General features: G+C 36.7%; 1 protein-coding gene across 3 annotated transcripts in view; it reads right to left on the bottom strand.

Annotated features, from left to right (window-relative positions):
* Positions 1–1783: 1783 nt before the first annotated feature.
* Positions 1784–11802, bottom strand: part of nox4 (NADPH oxidase 4) — a 157519-nt gene continuing 147500 nt past the window's right edge. For all 3 annotated transcript variants that reach the window (XM_073043354.1, XM_073043355.1, XM_073043356.1), the window contains 2 exons: positions 8585–8685; positions 1784–7276 (listed from right to left, as the gene is read on the bottom strand). In XM_073043354.1, the coding sequence (XP_072899455.1) occupies positions 7156–7276; positions 8585–8685 (222 nt within the window). In that variant the 3' untranslated portion in view covers positions 1784–7155. The remainder of the gene's footprint in view (positions 7277–8584; positions 8686–11802) is intronic.

Here is an 11802-nt window from a genome sequence, read left to right as displayed (position 1 = left end):
TGACTCGTTATCTCTTCCACCTATCACCTCCCAGCTTTTGAATTCAAACCCTGACCCATGTTACCACTCAACTGGTCTCACCTATCACCTGCCAACTTGTAGTCCTTCCCCTCCCCCAACTTCTTCTTCTAGGTTCTTCACCCTTCCCTTCCAGTCCTGATGAAGAGTCCCGACCTTCAATGTTTACTCTTCATTCCTCTACATAAATGCTGCTGACTTCCTCCAGCATTTTGTGTCTGTTGCAAAAGATGTGCATGTATTTTATTTGTCTTGAGATACCATTATTCCATATGACTTTTATATATGAGTTGCAAGTCTCGTGGGTGGAATTATAATGTGTTCTCCTTCTTGTTCACTCATTCTATCACTGCTGGAAGACTCATTTTTAAATAAGTTTTGTAGAAAAGCGAGTGAAGAGATTCCATTTATTTCTATCTTCTTTTTCTCCACTTGGTGGCCCTTGTATCAGCTGTTTAACCTTGCTACAGATTAATGTAATTGAGAACTCTATAATTAGTGTATGTTTCAGTTCTACTGATTTAAATGTTCTTCATAGCATTCTTCAGTTGGTGTATAAAGGGGAAAATATTCAAATTTATCACCATTTCTAAAAGCTACTTAAAGTGATTTCTAACTTAACTGTTGAAACTTCAGCATATTTATGTATGAGACACTCTTTTTGATTATTATGTAAATTTGTTTTAATAGGACTCCTGAGAAATGCAGGTTGACTACCCCTTATCTGAAATGCTCAGGGCTGGAAGGGTATCTGATTTTGGATTTTGGAGAGGTTGGGATCGCTGACTCTGAATTTTTGTGCTAACGGTAAGCAGTCTTTGTCTTACACTTGTTCATCATACGTACTGTATGTGAGGTTACTTCTCAGAACTGTCTGTGGTGCACAAAGGCTTGCACATCACTTGGGAACCTTCCTGGCACCTTGTGTAATTTTCCATTTGTGATGCCATGTCAGCTGAAAAAAGTTTCAGATTTCAGAAGTTTCAGAAAAGGGGTACTCAATCTGTACAAGAAAATATTATCAAGCAATAACCTTTTGTGGTATAAATCAATTGTTATTATTTTATTTCTAAATGAAATTTAGCTAAACTTTAAATTTTATGTAATTGTTTGCAATTTTTCCTCAGTCTGTTCTAATTTAATTTTCAGGTATTTTTTCCCAAGAGAATTGATCTGTTGGATAATTGTACTCTTCCCAAATTTGGAAATATAGTCCCATTAAACATATAAAAGTAATTGCATTTATATAGCACATTTAGCTTGTTTAAACACATGAAGAAACCTCACACGAATGTTATTAAAATCTGACATCAAGACAAAGTATGAAATATATTGTGAAGAATGTGTTGTAAAAAGTGTGTTGTAGAAAATATTCTAAAAGGTAGAGTTAAAGGAAGGAATTTCAGAAATGCTAGATGCAATCTTTAAAACTGATACAGTATTGTGTTTTTGAAAGTTTGAACTTGTGACTAGATATTTTAAAGTTAATAGCAGTTGATCTTTACTACTTCCACACACCATCATTAATCCAAAGCAAAAGCACGTTTTGAAATTGTATTTCCAATGCAATGCTGCTGAAATTCCAGTGGGTGGCAATATTCCAACGTAGTTCTTAAGTACAGTACAAAGGTCTTCTCATCTGATTTACACACTCAGAGCTAAAGATAAAATGTTCAATTGCTGCATTAAATATCAATTTAAGAAATAAAAACATTAAAGTGAGATTTCATTAAGATTTGAAAACAAATTCAGAAAAGTACACAGATTATTAATGATAAAACTTTAATATAAGAAGATAATCAGAACAGAGATCAGGTTGAAGCTTCTGGAGATAAATAACACTGCAAATATGAAGCTACAATCCATCCCACAGAACATTTCTCCCTGAAAATATTTAAACATGATCCTACTGCTCTCTCTGAATATGTTGAAAATGACAAATCGTTTGGGATAAATTTCCCAGTAAAAATTCAATGCCTTTTCTCATTGCCAAAGAGCAGACTTTCAAACTGATTTAGTATTCAAATTTCTGAGTAAGCCTTTCAGTTTTTGTTTCAATGTGATCAAACCAGCTCCAGCAAGTCACTCTAATGCCTCTGTTCAGCTTTAAAAATTCGCCAGCCAGCTGAGGGCACTGGTAAAGAGAAGTTGAAGCCACAGGAGGCCACCGTGCTTTTCAAAATCCAGGGATACAGCTAAACTTCAACAAAACTAAACATATTCATTTACTACTGAAATGAATCAATCTACTGATATACAAAACAATTATGTCCACTTTCAAAGGTCTTGGTCTTGTTTGATCCAATCAATAGCCTTCATTACTTATTTACAGTCTCCTGGGCTGAATAGTATGGACATTAACAACTATCTTTTTTGTTTTAAAATGATAACTACTCATGCAGTTGGACACATTGTCACCAGGAGTCTGATTATTAGCTCCCTAACATTTACTCTCACTTTTTAACACATTGCTAGTCAAGAACAGAGCATCTGCAACAAAATAGGATGCAGCAATTCTTTAAAATATATATTGAAAGCTCCTCCTCCACTGTGTTTGACAACTTTAAAATAACATTGTTAACTCCAATAATATGTCTGTCCTGAATATTTATTTCACCCTAGAACATGGTAAGATGCACCATGACTCTGTTTCCAAACAGTAACACTGAGCCATATATATAAGGGTCAGTAACTAAAAGCTCAGTCATTTAAGTAGGCTTCAAATGTAAATCTTAAAACAGTAAAGACGGTTACAGAAGTAGAGATGTTGAGAGAAAAGAACTCATATTTCAGAACCATAGCAACTAAAACACAGTGACCAATGTTAAATTCAGGGAGTAGTTTGGATTCTTAGAATATTGTAAAATACAATGAGATATTAGAGATAGGAACGTTTAAAGCCAGGGAGGGATTTGAAAACAAAATATATAAACAAGAGTAGCTTAACCAAGAGTAACCAATAACAGTGGGTGGTGAGTGAACAATCCTCAGCATAGGTTAGGACATTTGCAAAATAAATAATGAATGAAGGAACATGAGTAATTGGCCCGAATGACACTGGAATTATTCATCCTGAAAGTAACAGTCATTGATGAGGCTGCTGACAACACCTGTGTTGAAGAAAAGGATAGAGTCGGGCATGCTGGGGAGGTGGGATTAGTGATGGCAACAGAATGAAGCTGAAAATTCATCACAGGGTCAAATATGACACTAAGATTGTAAAAAATCTCAATAAACTGCTAGGCATGAAATTTTAAGTAGGCACAAATTTATTTAGAAAAAATTGTTTCTTATATAGAACTGGATAGGAGATGGGCAGTCTGATAACATTGACACATTGTGGGTGACAGCAGTAAGAACCAGGCTAGTGGGGGAAAAACAGAGCCAGGAGTCCTGAACTCACATCTGGAAATTGACTATGCATTTTTGATCTTGCTGAGGGTTAAACATTTATCTGAGAAACAAGAGGAACCAATAGATCCTTGGAGGATATCAGAGTGGAGAGTGGGAAGCCTTTGCATAAAATGCCCTGGCCATCAACAGACAGTTAAGAATAAAATCAGATATAAGTTATCCCACCAAAAATAAGGGAGTGAAGAAGAGAAACTTTGGAAGTGGATGATGTTGTTAATTTGTCAAAGGCTACAAATAGGCCAAAAAAGATAGTTTTTCATTGTTATTGCTACTTAAATTGCCACCTGTGACTTTATTACAAGCTGTTCCATATCGTGGTGGGGTAGGAACCTGATTCAACCCGATTTCCTTCAAAGAATGACATGCAGATCTGAAGTAGCAGAGGTTGGTTCTAAATATAAACAGAATATACAAAACTGATCTGAAAAAGCTCATATATATCATATGAAGCACATAAATATTTTACTACTATTGTTATTGATCCACTGCAAGTCTACAATGTGACCTACAGGAATATACAACCACAAAGTGTGATTCCAGGCTTATTTACCAGTGACACATTAAATTGTTGCAAAACCTTTTGCCTCTCCTCTAACTGTTTGCTTTTATACAGGCTAATTAGATATTGTTTATATATTTCTGTAATAGATAAGGAAGTCATATGGCCATAACAAACTCAACCTGCTGATTTACAATTAGTTTCAAATGTCCAGCTGTGCAAAAATAGATGATGGTAGTTATTGTTATGCTTCTTGGCTCAGTATGAAACTCTGCTGCCAGTTTACTTTGGATAAGATTTGATCTGAGATGAGAATGACCAGATAAGTAATACATATTAATTAGCCACTTAGATTCCTGTTTTTGGTTTGGTGCTCCCTTAGTTTGCATTTGCCAATTACAAGACATTGTAATCGAACCACAAATCAAATCTCCCACAGAGGTCTGTTCCACAGACTGCTGTTTCATGGAGAAATACATATTATAATACTACATGATTTATAGTATAAAAGACGGTATTAATTTGTTTAACTGTCGCTCTGACTAGGATGACAGAATTACAACCAACTTGCATCCTATATACTGATAATCAGCCTAATTAACTCCACTGAATAGAAATTGGGAGGTGGTTTATCTAATTACTCAAAGGACAGCATAATACAATCCACTTATTAATCCTTCCATTCATAGAAAGATAGAAAATCTACAGCACAATACAGGCCCTTCGGCCCACAAAGCGGTGCCAAGCTTGTCCTTACCTTAGAAATTACCAAGGGATACCCGTAGCCCTCTACTTTTCTAAGCTACATGTACCTGTCCAGGAGTCTCTTATTAGACCCTATTATATCCACCTCCACCACTGTTGCTGGCAGCTCATTCCACGCACTCACCACTCTCTGCATAAAAAACTTACCCCGGACATCTCCTCTGTACTTGCTTCCAAGCACCTTAAAACTGTGCCCTCTCATGCTAGCCATTTCAGCCCTGGGAAAAAACCTGACTATCCACATGATCAATGCTTGTATCATCTTATACACCTCTAACAGGTCACTTTTCATCCTCCGTCGCTCCAAGAAGAAAAGGCCGAGTTCACTCAACCTATTTTCATAAGGCATGCTCCCCAATCCAGGCAAAATCCTTGTCAATCTACTCCACACCCTTTCTATGGTTTCCACATCCTTCCTGTAGTGAGGTGACCAGAACTGAGCACAGAACTCCAAGTGGGGTCTGACCAGGGTCCTATATAGCTGTAACATTACCTCTCGGCTCTTAAACTCAATCCCACAATTGATGAAGGCCAATGCACCGTATGCTTTCTTAAACACAGTGTCAACCTGCGCAGCTGCTTTGAGCATCCTATGGACTCGGACCCCAAGATCCCTCTGATCCTCCCCACTGCCAAGAGTCTTACTATTAATATTATATTCTGCCATCATATTTAACCTACCAAAATGAACCACTTCACACTTATCTGGGTTGAACTCCATCTGCCATTTTTCAGCCCAGTTTTGCATCCTATCAATGTCCTGCTGTAACCTCTGACAGCCATCCAGACTATCCACAACACCCCCAGCCTTTGTGTCATCAGCAAATTTACTAACCCATCCCTCCACTTCCTCATCCAGGTCATTTATAAAAATCACAAAGAGTAGGGGTCCCACAACAGATCCCTGAGGCACACCACTGGTCACCGACCTCCATGCAGAATATGACCCCTCTACAACCACTCTTTGCCTTCTGTGGGCAAGCCAATGCTGGATCCACAAAGCAATGTCCCCTTGGATCCCATGCCTCCTTACTTTCTCAATAAGCCTTGTCAAATGCCTTGCTGAAATCCATATCCACACCTTCTGCTCTACCTTCATCAATCTGTTCATTCAGATTTTCTCCTGTAAGTATACCATTGAAACAAAAACAATCAAAATTAAAATAGATAGGAATTTACAAATATGCAGTTTTGGCTGTACATTGCAAAAAGCAAAGGAAGTTCTGTGGCTCCAGTCTCTTGTAAAAAGTTGAGATACCTCTTTGTATAAAACAATTAAGGTATTTTAACCGAGTAACTGTAACAAAATTTCATTAGAAGTTTTGTTTCCCCCATTTCCAATTTTTTATTCTCAATATTTTTCTCGAAGCTCAGTATTTCTTCAACCTCTTTAAAGACACTTGTTGTAAAACCCACTTTAAGATTTATATCTATCCTGTTATTTAATCAGCTAATCAAATGTTCATTAAGTACAAAAGGTTGACTTGGCCCTTTAGATATTAAGATTTTTATTTTGTTTATATTCAGCAACCAGCTGAGGTAAAAATTCTCTGAGATTTCACATTGCTTTTCTCAGGGTGTAAGTACATTAAAGTGCAACACCATAAGATCATTTTGCTTCTGTTTTAAATGTTTCTGTAGATTCTAAATCACTCTGCTGCTAGCCACGTAAAAGGAACTAGAGGACTAAAGGTTATGCAACATTTACCACAGGCTCAGTCTTCAAAATTTATTTAATAATAAAAAATTCTCCAATTTAACATGCATCTGTCTCGTAATGAAACTAAGTCAATAGCCCTTCTGCAATTCTGCATGAAGCATGAGTTGTGGAGACATAATTCAATACTGAAGACAACCAGACTGAAATGCAAATGTATTATTAAGGTCAAGTGTATGTGGGTTGAGTGCAGAAAAACACAGAAATATTCTAATACCATACCATATGCTTTAACATGGAGGAGAAAATAGACATGGCTATTAACTATTGTGTCAGCTGTGTCACAGTACACAACGTACTGTAGGTACTGGAATCAGATGGATGTTCTGAAGCCTTAGACAGTTCCCAATTCCCCGACCTCTCACAGTAGTTTTAAACCTTCTCCAGCTCAATGTATGACACTAAACAACTTCTGTCTCTGTACATGCAAATTTCATTATAAGAAATAGACTTGCTAAAACTCCAATAAAAATCACACAAGTGTTATTACAAAAACAAGATATCCAGCTTTCCCCAAAAATTACAAAAATGTATCAGTTGATCATAAAATGATTTTGACAATCCAATACACAAACTTATACCTGCACCACATTAATTGCTGTATCTGTATGCATTCAATGATTCACTCTTTGGTGTCTGGAGATTGTCTAAGGCCAATCCTGCTGACCACCATATTAACAAAAATAATTGCACTTCAAGTTTTTTTTTATTATTTTACACTGCACATTTTCCAAAGTGGTTTTCAAGAGAATGATTCCTTGTTGTACTCGAATTTTGTTCCATGTGAACAGGTTCTGTTGCTGAGATTGTGAAGCTCTTTGGATAGTTTGCTGGGTCCACAGCAAAAAACACCAACACACTTTCTGCCAGAAATGGAGAAAAACAATGGTGTTATGTTGAATACTTCTCAGACCACCTCTCTCTCTCTACACACACACACACACACACACACACACACTCACACTCACACTCACACTCACACTCACACACACACACACACACACACACACACACACACACACACACACACACACACACACACACACACACACACACACACACACACACACACACACACACACACAATAAATATTATCGGCAGACACATCATTTGGGCCTTTTAACATTATTGCCCAGTTGGTTCAAGCATAAAGTCAACATCCTTCAGCTTAGATGGGGTCAGATCCTTGACACTTTATTTTCGTACAAACTTTTAATTTAAATGCATGGTATAGTGCATTTCCAAGGTTCATTGCAAATTGCATGGAAGTGATCTGCTGCCACCTGTTTGCCTGAAAGCAGTAACAAGTATAAACTATCCCCCCTCCTAAACATACTTATGTTGATGATTATGCCCCTATCCTCACCCCACATGCAATGACCCTCTAATATTTTTAATTTATTTCACCTATATGAGCCAATGCTACTGCTAAAATAACGCATCTTAAATTTTAGTCGACATACAGTAACCCCATGAAATAATATCGGGGACAGTATATTTACGATAGTAATTATAAACTTTAAGGTGGATACCTTCTCAAACAAAACTGATCACACTAAGCATACCTTGGCATTGGAATATATCATTAAAGTAACCACTTTTTGACACGTGTACTTCTTTAATGATTTTGCCTCCAAGAAATGTATTCAAAATTAACTTGAGGTCCAAGGGAAGAATTTCTGTTAGTTCTTCAAGGATCTTATATATTTTAAAGTAAAATCTTAAATGTTGTCTGAATTACTAGGAGGTAAGTTTTAATTTGGTATGGACCATAAGTGATTAAAGGAACTGAGATACAACTCAACCATGATCCAACTCAATGCTTCAAGAAACTCAACATAGTATGAGCCTTCTCCTGTCTTTAAGCCTTCAGTATTAGATAGATGGGAATCACAAATATGTTCCCTTTGTCAAAAGCTGAATATAGACCCCCTTATATCCCAGCAACAATGTATGTTCTTATTGCCCAAACCAGCATTTTCATAAAGCTATAGTGGTCTAATGATAGCTACCCACTGAAACAGAAAAAAAAGGTCAAACTCCTCTGCAACATTCCACAGGGTGCTTTTAACTGTACCAGCTAACAGTACATGCTGTCTGCAGAAATGCCAATGAACACCAACATGAAACTTTACAGAAAATAGACATCCCAATTTCAATGTTTACTCACTGTCTATTGCACTTGGCTATTTCACCAAACAGAAGTTTCAAGCGAGGCTTTCCAATAACAAGCCTGGAGTTCAGCACTTGATATTTTTCTGCATTTAAGTTCTACAGAAGATGATAAAATAGAAAGTACATCAATGGAAACAAATAACTGAAGAGAAGTGATGTGGATTTTCAAAAATAAACATCTTTAACACTTCAAATCCATGTTGCCATTCTGCTGTTCCACTACATGTAATTTCTTGCCATGATTGAACATTAAAGATACATTATTTCATGCCTGTTCCACATTTTGTAATATATTAAGCTGAAGTACATCCCACCCCTCCCCCTTTTTCTTGGCTGTCCTCTGACCTACCTCACCTTATATCTTTCACTTTCTGTAGTTGTTTTACTTTGTGTTACTGGTCACAGGCAAGCACTGGTTCAACTCAATGAGTTTCACTACCAGTTCACTAAATTTACTATATTCTGTTCACATTTAGTTTCTATGGAGAAACACTGTGCACTATCTACAAGCCCAAATACAGGCGGCTGAACTGACTGAATTTCCACATTTGGAGGTTTGATGGCAAAGTGTGATGAGGCTTTATCAGCAAATCATCTTCAACTGACCTACCAGAAAGGTCCCACCCCAGAACAGCCTTACAGCCTTTAAAAAGAGACAAAGCTGAACCTGGACACAGAACTTTGTCTTCTGTTAAATCAGACTGTAATTTATCAACTAACAAATAATTGAAGCAAAATAAAATAATGAAAATAATTGAAACACATTTAAATAATGCCTCCTCAGCAAGAAATCCTCATTACAATACTATAATTCTCTTCATTATAATGTTGGGGAATCACAAGAGAGAGTTCAGCCACAGGATTGCACACAGAGATGGAGATCCCAGCATATATCACTCAGTTGGAGTTCTGTAATTGACTGACCAAACAAGAGACTCAGAAACGTAGTAACATCTGAATAGCTGAGTGCCAGCAGGTCTGAATGAAACTGCTGACTCCACTCAAAGACATTAATATAAATATACTGTACAAATGAAGAAAATTGTAAATTTCACTATACTTAATGAAATGGAACAAAGCTGTTAAAGATCTGACATCACTCTGATTAACAACTTGGTATTATTAGAAACAGATTAACTGGGTTGTACAATTTTCATCTAATCAGTTGGCACAGGTTTGTTGTCTAACAAGTTGAATATTTTGAGAACTTGAGAATATTTAAGTGTACAAATATGGACTTCTAGAAGTCTGCGCACCAGATATTACTCAATGGATGGAATAGTATACAATATGTCATGGGTTAACAATGGGTTTGGTGATAGAATTTCAATGACTTGTCTCAAATTTGAAATGTGTTGCAAATAATGTTCCCAATAAGATCTGCATATCCAAGATCACAAGTATTTTAGGCAGAGGAAAAATGTAATTACAGAGGGCTACAGAGAGGCTGAACTTGTTGGAAGAAGTCACATTGGAATATTTTTCGAGCAGTGAGAGACTAAGGTTAGTCCATGCACAGAAGTCGTTTAGGTTAATACATTGTTACTGTTTGGGCAAAATAATGGAATATTGGCATTTACCTGAATGCAGCTGACATTCCAAAGTTCAGGGGAAATGCTTTAGTTTTACAGAGCCTCAGTGAAGGGCTCCATTTGGTTTTACTACCAAATCTTCAATTAGATCTATTTGCATCAAAATGAGTAAAGTGGAGTTACACCAGATTTACACAGGGTTTAAAGGGTTAAATGTTGAGAACAGATTGTATGAACATCCCTAATTAATATACATTTTGAAGGATAAATAGTAATCTAAAATGGTGTATAAAACAATAAAGCGATTCAACAGATTAGGTTGAAAGAAAAATGTTTTACTGATACTTGGGGCCCAGAACAAATATATGGAAACAATCAATAATAGTACAAAAGAGATGTTTAAAAACTGGGTAAAATAAATTTGCACACCCATAAGCATTTTGCAAGCAATTTTTCTTAACAAAATGGTAATTTTACAATTAAATCAACTTTAAGTGAATTCCAGAATTACTATTTTGAACAGATAACAGAAAACTGAACCTTGTAATCCAACTAGAATACTCACAACTACGAATAATGGACCTGAGTTATCCAAGGGAATCAAGACACAGAAAGCAAACAAGTTGGTGATAAGGAAGGCAAATGCAACGTTAGCACTCATTTCAAAATGACTAGAATATAAAAGCAAGGCTGTAATCCTGAGGCTCTATAAGGCCTAGATCAGACCACATTTGGGGTATTGTGAGCAGTGTGGGGGGCATTTCTAAGCACTGGAGAGGATCCAGAGGAGATTAATGAAAATAATCCTGGGAAAGAAGGATTAATGTATAAGGAGCGTTTGATGTCTCTAGGCCTGTAGTCCTGGAGTTTAGAAGAATGCGAGGGGATCTCATTGAAACCTACTGAATATTTTAGGTCCTAGACAGAGTGGAAGTGGTAAAGATATTTCCAATAGTGGAACAGTCCAGGACCAGAAAGCACAGTCTCAGAATAGAAGTATGTCCCTTTAGAACACAGATGATGAGAATTTTTCTTTTAGCCAGAGGGTGGAACCTGTAGAATTCATTGCCACAGACAACTGTGGAGGCCCAGTCATTGGGTATATTTAAAGCAGAGGTTGATAGGTTTTTTGATTAGTAAGGGTGTCAAAGGTTAAGGGGAGAAGACAGGAAAGTGGGGTTGAGAGGGATGATAAATCAGCGATGATGGAATGGCGGAATAGACCAACTGGGCCAAAGGCTTAATTCAGCTCTTATGTCTTATTGAGTTGTGATACACAGATTACTCAACATTTGATTGAAAAAGAGAACAGATTTGACAGGTATAGAAGGCTTCTTCATGTTCTTATATTTCATGCGTCATGGAAGAACACTGATACAATATTGGTGAATCAATATCTGAAAGAAGTAAGTCCAGTTAGTAATATTAGTTGATTTTGCATCAATCTTACTGAAGGGTCTTGCTCAAAGTATTAAGCTTTCAAAGACAGCTAGAGACAAGTAATAAAATGTAGCCCCACATAGAAAATACTGATTTCCACAGCAAGCAAGTGTACTTGTCTTTCTCCTTCTGATGCTGAAAAAATGCTATGCATTCGCTCAGCTATCTTTTAAATTTACAATTCTAACATTCAGTCCGAGAAAATTATTTATATATATCAGTGTATCACCTTTACACGTCA

The sequence above is a fragment of the Hemitrygon akajei genome, chromosome 4 (assembly GCF_048418815.1).
Source record: "Hemitrygon akajei chromosome 4, sHemAka1.3, whole genome shotgun sequence".
NCBI lineage: Eukaryota > Metazoa > Chordata > Chondrichthyes > Myliobatiformes > Dasyatidae > Hemitrygon > Hemitrygon akajei.
This window is presented reverse-complemented; position numbering and strand designations above follow the sequence as displayed.